General features: G+C 39.8%; 1 protein-coding gene across 1 annotated transcript in view; it reads left to right on the top strand.

The window, feature by feature from the left end:
- The window catches only part of ZPBP (zona pellucida binding protein), a 180353-nt gene that overhangs the window by 58037 nt on the left and 108391 nt on the right, over positions 1 to 13925 (top strand). The window contains exons 5-6 of the mRNA XM_055124810.1: positions 7750 to 7899; positions 10557 to 10775. Coding sequence (XP_054980785.1) covers positions 7750 to 7899; positions 10557 to 10775 — 369 coding nt within the window. The remainder of the gene's footprint in view (positions 1 to 7749; positions 7900 to 10556; positions 10776 to 13925) is intronic.

Genomic DNA, 13925 nt, shown 5'->3' on the forward strand with positions numbered 1-13925 from the left:
AGTAAAACCTGACTTGTCCTTTTGAATTAATACAGCAGTTGAAGAAATCTCCATTTGGGGTACCCCATCATTTACTGAGAGGTCCTGGGGATTGGCAGGATAGAACAGGTGTTTTACATTAATAAAAGAATTAATATTTTTAACATGATAGCACAGTGGGTAGGGCGTTTGCCTTGCACGTGGCCGACCCAGGTTCGATTCCTCTGTCCCTCTAGGAGAGCCCAGCAAGCTACTGAGAGTATCCCACCCACATGGCAGAGCCTGGCAAGCTACCCATGGGGTATACAGTATGCCAAAAACAGTAACAGCAAGTCTCACAATGAAGACATTACTGGTGCCTACTCGAGCAAATAGATGAGCAACAGGATGACAGTGACAGTGATACAGTGATACATGTCAGGATTACCCACGCTGTGCCAGTTTGAAGATGTGAATGTGGCGTGATGAGCTGGAGGTGACCTTGGCCCTCTTACCTTCTGTAGGGGTGTCCTAGCATGAAGGAGTCCAGTCCTCTCCAGGGTCACAAGAGGTCCTAGTCTCCAGCTCTTTTCTTGACAGTGATAAGCAGAGCCTAGGATGTGGTCAGTCCATGCAAATCTGAAGCTTCCTCATTTTCCACAACAGAGTTGACTTTGGGTCTTCCCAGAGCCGGCCTGTCTCTGGTCTTCCTGAGGTTTGTGAGTACTTAACAGTACCTGCTATTACTGGACCTGTTCTTCTCCTTTACCTCATCCCCCTTTCAATCTGTTTCCCTGGAAAAGGGCTTTGACCACCCATACCTGGCTTGAAATTTCCTGTTGGTAGTAGGGGCAAACTTTACTGTAGAGAGGAAAGACTTCCTATCTGGATTTATGCAAACCAACATAGAGCCATGAAGCATCAAAAACATTCCATCCCTTCTTTCCTTCCTTCCTTCCTTCCTTCCTTCCTTCCTTCCTTCCTTCCTTCCTTCCTTCCTTCCTTCCTTCCTTCCTTCCCTCCCTCCCTCCCTCCCTCCCTCCCTCCCTCCCTCCCTCCCTCCCTCCCTCCCTCCCTTCCTTCCTTCCCTCCTTCCCTCCCTCCCTCCCTCCCTCCCTCCCTCCCTCCCTCCCTCCCTCCCTCCTTCCTTCCTTCTTTCCTTCCTTCCTTCCTTCCTTCCTTCCTTCCTTCCTTCCTTCCTTCCTTCCTTCCTTCCTTCCTTCCTTCCTTCCTTCCTTCCTTCCTCTCTCCCTCCATCCTTCTCCTCTCCCTCCATCCTTCCATGCTTCCTGCCTTCCTGCATTCTATCCCCCCTCCCTTCCTCTCTCCCTTCCTTCCTCCTCCCCTTTCTGCCTTCTTGCTGCTTTTTTTTTCTCTTTCTGGGATTTGGGAAGTTGTGCTTTCTCATTTTTCTCCCTGCTATGCCGTCTTGGCCCTATCCCATCAACCCTCTTGTTTTTGGTGGATATGGTGTCTCCCACTATGGGCTGGAGTGATAGCACAGCGGTAGGGCATTCACCTTGCACGTGGCCACCCACGTTCAATTCCTCCGCCCCTCTCGGAGAGCCTGGCAAGCTACCAAGAGTATTGTGCCCGCACGGCAGAGCCTGGCAAGCTACCCATGTCGTATTTGATATGCCAAAAACAGTAACAATAAGTCTCACAATGAGAGATGTTACTGGTGCCCACTCAAGCAAATCAATGAGCAACGGGATGACAGTGACAGTGATGGTGTCTCCCAAATAATGGGGCCTTCACAAGTGCTCAGAAGCTTAGCTACACTTTCAGTGCTGGCATAATAATTCTTCATGAGAGTTTCCTTAATAACTCTCTCTTGCTCCAATGGTAGCTTTTTCTCAAGGACGGGAGTTTTTTCTCACCTTTTCCTAATGATAATAGATTTTACTATTACCTAAGGTAACTATTTTGTTTTGTTTTTCGCCCTCTAGATTAAAAATTATTCCATATTAAAGATGGTGATAATGGAGATGGGTAAAGTTTTGGGAGGAATTCTGGACCCCTTTTCTAGACAGCTTACTGTTGAGTATTGGTGCTCAAATTTAGACTTGTTTTGAGCTCCAAGAGTTATCCATGAAGGCGTACCTTTGAAGAGGCTACATTCTCTCTGCCTCCATATCTGTGGTTCTAAGATGCTTTATGTTCTCAATCTGGTTAACAGTTTGATTTTAGCAATTCACTTGCAAAACTTTGTTGAATCTTCTAATTTTCTGACTGCCTTATATGGAAGTTGAAGCAAATACTGTGTTCATGTATTACACAGGTCCCTCATCACTCAGATTTTGGTTTTACTAGATTATCTTGGCACCTCCATTATTATTTTTTTTTTGCAAAACAGCTAATTTTTGGTGTATATATGGGATTTTTCTTTCTTTTGTCTTTTGTTATGGTGGGATTGATGATCTTTTTATTCTCTTTGAGTATTTAGTGAAAGCCATAAACAATGTTTTTTTTTTCCTAAAGAAAGTCATAAGTTGCAAAGAAATTGTACTTTTTTTCTGAATTCAGTAGAAACTTTATTTGAGAAAAAAAAGAAAGCTAAGGAAACTGGGAATAGAGTGTTCTTAAATGGGAATCCCAGAGAATGGTGGAAAAACCTCCTTTTTAAAATTGAATCACCATGAGATACACGGTTTCAAAGCTGTTCATGGTCGGGTTTCAGTCATGCAATGTTCCTTCATCCATCCCTCTACCAGTGTTCTGTTTCCTACCACAACACTGATGTCCCCAGCTTCCCTTTTGAACCCCCACCCCCACCCACCCCAGTTCTCTATGACACGCACTTTCCTTTCTCTCTCTCTCTCTCTCTCTCTCTCTCTCTCTCTCTCTCTCTCTCTCTCTCTCTCTCTCTCTCTCTCTCTCTCTCTCTCTCTCTCTCTCCCTCCCTCCCTCCCTCCCTCCCTCTCTGTCCTTTTTGGCATTATGGTTTGCAGCATAGATACTGAGAGGTTATCATGTTTTTTCCTTATTTTCATCACAGTTCTTATCCAGAGTGATCATTTTCAACTATGACATAATGGTCTCTTCTCTATCCCAACTCCCTTCTCTCCAGCACTTGAGACAGACTTCCAACCATGGGCCAATCCTCCTAGCCCTTGCTTTTGTTCTTCTTGCGAATTAGTCTCAGATGGAAAACCTTGTTTTATAAAATTGTATGTGTTAAGGATGCAAGATTTGAAGATAAAAGGCACAGACGGAAAGAGCAGATTATTTGAAAGATGTTGATATATCTTCTGTATATCTTGGGTGTATTTCCTAGGTCTGTCCTCAGGAATTTTCCTTTGCCAGTATTCTTTATGTTTTTTTTATTTCTTTTTGGGTCACACCCGGTGATGCACAGGTGCTTCTGATTAACTGTGGCCTGGGATATACAAGATACTTGTAGAACTGTATAAGTAAAAACTTCCAACCCCATCAAAAATGGGGAGAAGAAATGAACAGAAGTTTCCTCAAAAAGCAAATACAAATTGCCAAAAGGCTGATGAAAAAATGCTCCACATCACTAGTCATCAGGGAGATGCAAATCAAAACAGCAATGAGATATCATCTCATACCACAGAGATTGGCACACATTCAAAAGAATAAAAGCAACCAATGCTGGCGTGGATGTAGGGAAAAAGAGACGCTCCTTCACTGTTGGTGGAAATGCTGACTGGTCCAGCCTTTCTGGAAAACAAAATGGACAGTCCTTCAAAAACTAGAAATTGAGCTTCCATATGACCCCACAATACCACTTCTGAGTATATATCCTGAGGATTCAAAAAAGCACAGTAGAAATGACATCTGTAATGATATGTTCATTGCAGCACTGTTCACAATAGCCAAAATATGGAAACAACCCGAGTGCCCTAAAATAGATGACTGGTTAAAGAAACTTTGGTACATCTACACAGTGGAATACTATGCAGCTGTTCGTAGAGATGAAGTCATGAAATTTACTTATAAATGGATAAACATGGAGAGTATCATGCTAAGTGAAATGAGTCAGAAAGAGAGGGACAGACATAGAGGGACTGCACTCATCACTCATTTGTAGAGTCTAGGGTAGCATCACATGAGGCTGACACCCAGGGACGGTAGATGCAGGGGCCAGGGGGATTGCCCCATAGCTGGAAGACTGCTTCATGAGCAGAGGGGAGAAGGCAGGTGGAATAGAAAAGGGATCACAAAGAAACTGATGGCTGGAGGAACCAGTTGGGATGGGAGATGCATGCTGAAAGTAGATAATGGACCAAACATGATGACCTCTCAGTGTCTGTGCTGCAAGCCATAATGCCCAAAAGTAGAGAGAGAGTATGGGGAATATTGTCTACCTTAGAGGTAGGGGGAGGGTGGGAAAGGGTGTTATACCCAGGATATTGGTGGTGGGGAATGTGCACTGGTGGAGGGATGGGTGTTTGGTCATCGTGAGATTGCAACCCAAACATGAAAGCTTGTAACTATCTCACGGTGATTCAATAAAATTTAAGAAACTGAAAAAAGAAAAAAAAATAAAACTTAAAAAAAAACTGTGGCCTGGGAGGTTCAGGTTTTAGGCATCCCATGGTTTTTTCTGGATATGGGTCCTTTGTTCTTGGAATGGGCTGTTAAAGTTCCAGTTAATTGAAACTCTCCCCTATGCTGTCCTTTCACTAGTGAAGCTTGTCCTGGCATAGCTTTGGTTCCTCATCTCGCCCTCTGCCTGCACCATAATAAGTTGCATATTACTTTACTGAACTTTTAGTCACTGGTTTATAGTACTATTTGTGTGTAACACTGTAGCTGGGAGAGACTTGACTCCCCCCAGCAGAACAGTAGTATTCCCATGTGACTTATGGGAAATGGAACTGAGGAAGCAGCATCCTCCAGAAGGAAAGGTACCCGAGAAAGTCTAAGACAAGGAGAATCTACAAAGAGCTCCTACACTTTACTGATCTATGTCTTCATTTGCCCCTTGAGACAGCCACTAAATTGTTTCTGGATCCCACTTGTTCTGCCCAGAATAGGAAATGATCCCTGACACCCAGTTTCGTAGGAAGGTCTGGACTTCTGGCTAAGATGAAGAATTGTTCTTTGCAGGAAAGGAAAATCAGGCCTAAGTATTACCTAGGGGTTTCATGTCCTGGCTTTTCCTACATAAAAGGACTCCAGGAGATAAATAGTGAAATAAAACAAGTTTATTCTGGAAATAAATAGAGGGAGAGAGAAATATGCTCAGGAGAAAATGCTGGCTTCTCCAGAATGGAAAAGTGCAAGTCCACATCCCAAACAGGGTTGTGCAGGCCGTTTCCCCAGAATGGGGACAGGTGCCCCAAGGTAAAAAAGTTCATATCTCAGATGCTTGCTGAAGAGACAAGAGTCAAACTTAGAGTTTTTCAAACTACCCCTCCCAATCCAAGTTGAATGCCAAGCTTGGAGCATTTGATGCTCTTTTTATATTCTTCACATGGCTGTTTTTCCAGTAGGGGAGACTGAAAGTCTTCTTTGCACCTGGCCTGTAATTCTGCATCTCAATGGTTTTCTGGGCTCCAGAAATGGGTCGTTTGTATAGAAGGCCTTCATGCCTTTGGGCTGATTTTAGGCTCCAGACAGTGTTTATTCCAAGATAAATTACCCCTGCTCCTCTCCCCCATACTTCTGCCTGCAACAACTCATTCCAGCACCACAAGCTCTACCAGATTGTTCATTTCCCTCTATCACTGTCCCAGTACTCCCTCTGTTCCCCCCACTCTCCAGCCATACCTTTTCCCATACATACCCTATTGTAAACTGCAAGCTTTCTCCTGAAGATAGTTTTTCTCAAACATTCTTTGGCTGTGACTTTTAAGAATAATGCCTTGAATTGCTTAATAATTTATAGATTTTTTCCCTAGTAATGCAACATTTATTGTATTACATATAATCAATGATGGAATCTCTTGCCCCCGTGCCTGGCTGTCTTCACAGGGACCCCTCAGAGGGGAGCGGGTTGAGTTTCCCTCCCCACCCTGAATAGAGCCCTGGCAGCTGAAGAACTCTGGAACCCAGCAACAGCCATGTTCAAGGCCCCTCTCCACATAGTCGGACGAGCCTCACACATGAAGGAACTGGCAGAGGAACCCAGGTGTGCAGGACCCAGGGCTGAGATCTCCAAGACTGCTCGGATTGGGACTGGGCCTCCTCCACCCAGATCCCCATTTTCTAGTAGCTTGGCAGTAACACCCACAAACTGCCCCCTGCACCATGTAATCCTGTCAACGGCCAAGATCCAGAGTATATAAAACAAAGCTCCTGGAAGCGCGTGGCCGCGAATGCCTCTTGTAGCCTAGTTCTCCTTATCAGAGAACCTGGCAAGGTATCAAGAGCATCCTGTCCGCATGGCAGAGCCTGGCAAGCTCTCTGTGTTGTATTCAATATGCCAAATACAGTAATAATGATGGGGCTCATTCTCCTTACCCTGAAAGAGCATCCAATGTGGCACTGCTGGGAAGAACGAGTAAAGAAAGGCTGCTAAAATCTCAGGGTTAGGACGAATGGAAACATTACTGGCGCCCACTCAAAGAAATTGATGATCAACAGGATGACAGTGAAAGTGACAGTGAAAATCAATGATATGCATAATTTATAATAATTATTTGTTTTAAAAATGAAGGAACTGGACTTCAGAAAGATTAATTTATTATTCTACATTTGCAGTTTTTGAGAAGGGAAGAAATGTACTTTGTTTTTAATTCCTCTAAATTTGCCTTTCCCCCTAAAGCACAATGTAGCTTTAGGGGGAAAGAAATGTAGCTTTCTTCCAGTGTGATACTTTATGAAGCATGTCGGAATACAAAGGGATCTTATATACATTTCTAACTTCTCATAGCATACCTCTGTTATCATGTGAATCTATTCTGTTTTTCCTTTGCAACACTTTATATCCAAAGTTTATATCAAAATTTTGTCCTGGGCTGGAGCGATAGCACAGCGGGTAGGGCGTTTGCCTTGCACACGGCCGACCCGGGTTCTAATCTCAGCGTCCCATATGGTCCCCTGAGCACCGCCAGGGGTGATTCCTGAGTGAAGAGCCAGGAGTAACCCCTGTGCATTGCTGGGTGTGACCCAAAAAAAACCAAAAAAAAAATTTGTCCTAGCATTGTGTAGTGGCAAGAAATCTGTAGTTGTTAATGTGATTTTATTGGGTTATCTTTTGTTGTGGTACATGGTTTCATCTTTCCATATGAACTTCATAAGCTTACTGAGGGCATAACTTATCATAACATATGTATGTATTACCTGAGAGATAGTACAGCACTGAAGGCATTTGTCCTGTATGTAACTCCCCCAGGTTTGAGCCTGTTAACTCATATGCTCTGATGAGCACTATCAGGAGTGATCCCTAAGTATAGCTGAGTGTGCTGCCCCTCCCATCAAAATGTAGAAAAATAATAGAAATAAGTAAAAATAAAACACATCTCATTAAAATATGTATATGTAATCATATATGATTGTACATGTTGTGTGTGACATATATAAATAACCAGTTCCAGACAAACAGCTGAAATGTATATGCCAGTGTTAGCCCCTTATTATCTGGATAGTCAAACATTTGAACTCTGGTGAGTGGTGGTCTGACACATAGGTGGTTATTCTGGCACCTGCTGTCTTCATATGAAATTGTTAGTTATGCTCCAACTCATTTTAGTGATTTTGGTGGTAAATTCTGATCATTTTACTGTTTAGAAAATACTCTGTAGTTTGAAGAGTATCTCATGAGAATATCCAATCTCATGTCATTGAAGCAACTGATGATAAGTCTTATTCCTTTACTAGAAAACAGCACGGTACAAGTAACAAACACGGGAAGTCTTATATTCCAGAACTTTGAGGAGAGTATGACTGGAATTTACACATGTTTCCTTGAGTATAAACCGACTGTGGAAGAAGTTGTTAAAAATTTTCAACTAAAATATGTTGTATATGGTAAGAAGAATAGTTGTTGCTTCTTAACATTTCTTAAGCTTTTCAAATGTTACATTTTTAAGAAGTTTTTTTATAAAGACACTTGGAGGGGCACTATTAAAGGATCACACTAAGAAGGCCCTAGGCACATGGTGAAAGGTCTTTGGTACTGTGCTGGTGGTGTAGTCAGTGTGTATGCCAAAGCTTCAGTGTGATCCCTAGCATAAACTATGTTGCTTCAATAAATGTTAAATAAAGCATATAAAAGAATAATGGAAATTTGTTAATTTAGTCTACTTAAAGAAAAATTACTGTCCTCCTATATATTTTATTAAGTACTTTGTAAGAGGTTAGGGAGACAGATAATTTATCTTTGGGGGAATGTTGACATACACAAAGATAATTTAAGTCAATGAATGAAAGAATGGAATATAGAAATATTTTAGCATGTTGTGATGTCACTGTAGTTCATACTACTATAAATTCTAAGTAGCATGCTTTATAATATACTCCCAGCCATCCAAAAAGAAACAATTATGTGCAGCTGTAAAATCCTTTCTAAAAATGATTCCTTCTTTTGAGATTAGGAGAGGTGAGTTAATAAGGAATGATTGAGAGAGCATTTTTGTTTAAATTCCATTTCATTTGGAGAACCATTGTGTATTATATATAAAATAAATCCCTGTCAAATTTCCAGAATCTGTGATTATTTACCATATAATGTCATAAATTACAGATATAACTTCGAATCTTGAAATAGAGAATATTCTGAACCATCCTTGTGGACTCCTTATAGGAAGGAGACAAGAGGGTCAAAAGCAGAAAAAAGGATTTGTAATGATGAAAGGATAGATCAGGATGACTTTCTTTAAAGACAGAGAGAGGAGGGCCTAAGAGATAGTACACTTAGTAAGGTGCTGACTTATCTCACATTGACCAGATTTAAACCCTGATGGTATCCCAACTAATCCCTGAGATCAGAACCAGTAAACAGCCCAGAGCTCAGTGTGTTGTGGCCCCCAAATAAACAAAAATTAATAAAGACAGAGATAGGAGAAAAAGCCAAGGTACGGTGCCATTAAAAGCTAGAAATGGCCCCAAATTATTTATTTCCTTGTAAACCTTCCTAAAGAAATGTGGCTTGATTCTAGTCTTGGAAGATTAATTTTGAGCCTTTTATATAAAAATTATATAATTTTTTTTGTTATTTTAACTTTAAATTTGTGATTATTTATTATCGTAGCAATAGAAAACAAATACTTTTTTGTATCTGAGTTGCAAATCTAATGATAGAATTATTAGTAGTTTTCTCATAATTTTGATCTTTTAAAAAGAAAATGAAGACGAATTTTATGAGAAATTGAATTAGCCTTGTAAATAAATAATTTGTTTAAATTTTGTTATTCCACATCATTATTTTAGGTATCTGTTTTATAAAAATATATATATTTTAAAATTTCTTCTAAAGGTCTATTCACAGAAGCCAATAAATAATGATTTTTAAAAACTTTTTATGTGAATATATTTAACTTTTACTGCTGGTCTTTTATGGTTCTCAATCTGTTTTTTGCAGTGTGTGTCACTTTTTTTTCTTTCCATATCATAATTTTTTCATAAATTGGTCTTGTAGATAATATATAGATAAATCATTCAGCCCTACCCTAATTCTTTAAGACATGTTAACCATTTTATTTAACAAATAAATAAAATTATTTATTAGATTATTTAATATAAATTTAAGTTTTATTCCATCACACCATTAGAGTTATTAAATATCTGATTTGAAAAATTGCTGTATGTTTATCATTTTTATATTTTTTGTATAATTTTAGTGAGATTTTGAAATGATAGGAAAAATATTTGCATGTTTGAATATAGTAATAGAATTCAAGAAAATTTGTTTGTTAAAATGTTATTTTTATCTACTGTTAAAAAATTATATGACCGGGGCTGGAGCGATAGCACAGCGGGTAGGGCGTTTGCCTTGCATGCGGTCGACCCGGGTTCAATTCCCAGCATCCCATATTATCCCCCAAGCACTGCCAGGAGTGATTCCTGAGTGCAGAGCCAGGAGTAACTCCTGAGCAATGCTGGGTGTCACCCAAAAAAGCAAAAAAAAAAAAATTATATGACTTATTTAGCGGCTTCTTCAACAATGTACATTTCAACTTTTAACATCATTAAAACTTCAAACAGTTTCATTCACAAGAGTTTGACCATATTGGTTTAAGACATACACTTGGGTTAGAAACTTAGATTGAAATTTTAGGACCAGAACCCCTATATTATAATCTTAGTCTTGATAATTTGGCATGTGAGATAACAAAATTGTATCCTTTAATTTTCTCATGGTGTAAAAAATACTGTCAGAAAAGCCTGGCAAGCTACCCGTGGCATGTTTGATGTGCCAAAAACAGTAACGAGTCTCACAATGGAGACGTTACTGGTGCCTGCTCAAGCAAATTGATGAACAATGGGACGACAGTGCTACAGTGCTTCAATGATTGGGAGAAGTTATTATGAGTCCTTTACATGCAATTTTCCATTTAGTAACTGCTAGATAAGTAATTGTTAGGTAATAGGCATGTATAATTACACTAGCAATATGAACAATTTCTCTTGACTAGTCTACATTTAAGTTGCTAAAATAATCATTTTTATTATTCTCTGTTTAACAGCCTATCGTGAGCCTCATTATTATTACCAGTTCACAGCTCGATATCATGCAGCTCCCTGTAATAGTATTTATAATATTTCTTTTGAGAAGAAACTTCTCCAGATTTTAAGCAAATTGGTTCTTGAACTGTCATGTGAAGTTTCCTTACTTAAGTCTGAATGCCATCGTGTTAAAATGCAAAGGGCTGGTTTGCAAAATGAATTGTTTTTTACATTTTCAGGTAAGAATATAGTTTTATAAAGAAAACAAAATTAAGAACAAAAAGCTTTTTTTACAGACATTTGAATTATCAGAAGCATTTAAGAATGCAAATCTCCTTCATATTTTTTATCTTCATTAAGTTCATAAATCCCCCAAATTAAATCCAAATGATAGATGTATTGAAGTTGTTTCTCTTTATTCTCTTTTTTTAAAAAAATTTATTTATTGAATCACCGTGAGAACAGTTGCAAAACTTTCGTGTTTGAGTATCGGTTGTACAATGATCAAACACCCATCCCTTCACCAGCACACAATTTGTACCACCAAAAACCCCAGCATGCCCTTTATACCACCCCAACCCCTGCCTCTGTGGCAGATAATTTCCACATTAGTCTCTCTCGACTTGGATTACTTTCAATATTTTGACACCAGTCCCACCATTATTATTTGGGATTTTCCCCAAACACTCAGATCTTATCTAAGACAACACTAGATAAATTATTTTCCATTACTGGTTATGAATAGCATATGATGTCATGGCCACACAATCTTGGAATTCTAAAATTTTAATAATTAGGTCTGGAGAGATTTCTACTTAGAGTCGCTAGGTTCCAAGATTTGTTTGGTGTCTGTGGGATCATGACCATTGCGGAGGTTAATAAGTAGTGGGGGAGGGGGGCAGGTGTTTGTGGGTGACATTTCAAGGGTCCCATTAGAGTTGGGGAGAAGAACCAGCTCCTCCCCTATCCTGTGAGGCCCGGCTTGTGTCCTCGCTGCTGATCGGTACCTGGATTTTCCAATGAATTCTGGAAGATGTCAGCTGCTGGGATCCCCAGGAAACAGGCAGAGGAACAGCACACGTTCCCATCTGGGGTGGCTCGGCAAAGGAGGCCAAATGCAAAGTCCAGAGGCATTTCTGCCAAGAGCAGCTCCATTCCAAGATTTGTTTGTGTGTCTCTGGGATCATGACCATTAAGGAGCTTAATAAGTAGGGGAGGGGGCGCTGTTCGTGGGCGGCATCTTAAGGTCCAGTCAGTGCAGGGGAGAAGGACTGGCTCTCTTTATTCTCTTGAAGAACTTAAAGTTTATCATCTATGTACAATGGAATATAACACCAGTTACATTTAGCTATACTACCAATTTCAATTTGTAAAATCATCAATTTGTAGTAAGATATTAGAGAAAAGAGCTAGCATTTTAAAATGGAATTACCAAGAGTTACACAGTCATTTATTCATGATTGGGTTTAGTCATACATTTTTCTAACATCAATCCCCTCACCAGTATTTTCCCCGCCACCAATACCAATGCCCCCAGTTTCTATATTATCATTCCCCCAGCTTTCCTCTATGGAAAATATTACACACACACACACACACACACACACACCTGCACCGCCTCATCTCTCTCTCTGTGGTTTGCAGTACTTTTACTGAACGGTTATCCTGTGTATCACTTTTCCTCCCTCCCTCCCTCCCTCCCTCCCTCCCTCCCTCCCTCCCTCCCTCCCTCCCTCCCTCCCTCCCTCCCTCCCTCCCTCCCTTCCTTCCTTCCTTCCTTCCTTCCTTCCTTCCTTCCTTCCTTCCTTCCTTCCTTCCTTCCTTCCTTCCTTCCTTCCAACAATGAATGCATACACACAAAGTATGTTCAGTTGCTTCATTAGAGAAATGCAAGCGAGATCACTACACTTCATTCCCATTAAAATCATTACTGCTTCCTGCAAATTTGGTTTCAAAGCTGTGTCCTAAGCCATTGTTTTTCCATGAAACTCTGTATGGTGTCTTTATATCTGAATATCTGAATGATGGTCTAGCTGCTAGAGTATTCTTTGTGAGGTACCAATTAAATTGTGTTTTTTAACTGTATCCCACCAATTTCCTTTGGCTCTCAGGGTCTCACTTCATAAATCTTCTGTAACCCTTCAGGAAACTCCTTTGTATATAATTTTTGTGTTTAGTCTTGCTGCTTCCAATATTCTATCTCTATCTTTGTATTTTGCCATTTCTATTATGATGTGTCTTGTAGTGTTTCTATTTGGGTCTCTCTTGGCTGTGACCCTTCAGACCTCTTGAATCTGGTTGAATATTAATCAATTCTGGGAATCTTCTCTACTATTTTTTCTTTGACATTTCCTGTTCTTTCCTCAGGAATTCCCACAATTGTTAAAAAATAATTATTCATTTTTTTATAATGGAATAACCTTGAGATGCATCATTACAAAGCTGTTCATAAATTAGTTTCCTTCATGTAGTGTTCCAGCAACTGTGTTTTCACCAGTGCCCCATGCTCTCCACCAGTGTTCCCAGTTTTTATCCCACTGCTGGTCCTGCTAGCCTGTCTAGGGCAGAAACTTCTTTCTTTCAGTTTTTCCTTTCAGGCATTTTGTTTTGAAGTACTGTTACTGAAAGTGTATCATGTTGTTTCTCTTTAATTTATTCCATAGTTCTTTTGTTTGCTATTTATTTTGAAGCCGTTTTGTTGGTGGTGGTGTTTATTTTCTATTTTTTAATTTTTTTGGTCTTCTGCTATTTTCTAGAGGTCGTCTACATGTCATTTTGGAGTTACTCTTCTGTCTAGGATTTTCATTGCGGGTTTGTTTTTTTTTTTTGTTCACCTACCAAACTATTTCTGTCTTTTTTGATTATAACTTTCTCATTTCTGACCTCATACCTTCTTGCACCATTGTTTCTTTAAGCTTAATAAATATCATCAACATGTTCTCTCTAAAGTATTTATCGGGGAGATTACAGAGATTATAGAGATTATACTACTCGAATATTCCAAACTGTTCTCTTCACTCTCTGACATAGTGGGATTCTATGCTGCTCTTCTTCGTGTCTGTTGTAGTTTGGGAATAGGTTTTCCTGGTTCACCTCTCATGTCCCCTGCCAGGGAACACTAGGGGATCCAGATTGGAGTTTATCTTTTGCTTTCTTGTCATAGCTACCCTTACCAAACTTGCTATTACTAGTTGCTTATATTTCATGCAAGTGTTCCAGGAAGGCCACTATAACCAGCTGCAATTTATAGTTCTGTGACTTTTTACTACCACATATTTTTTTAGACTTTTACTGCCTTTGCGAGTTTTTGTGAGGCTAGGACATTGGAGTTGGGAGTAATTTTATGTAACTATGGTTGTGCTTGACAGCTTGCTTGGTCCTCAGTGCTG

Source organism: Sorex araneus, chromosome 2 (assembly GCF_027595985.1).
Source record: "Sorex araneus isolate mSorAra2 chromosome 2, mSorAra2.pri, whole genome shotgun sequence".
Taxonomy (NCBI): domain Eukaryota; kingdom Metazoa; phylum Chordata; class Mammalia; order Eulipotyphla; family Soricidae; genus Sorex; species Sorex araneus.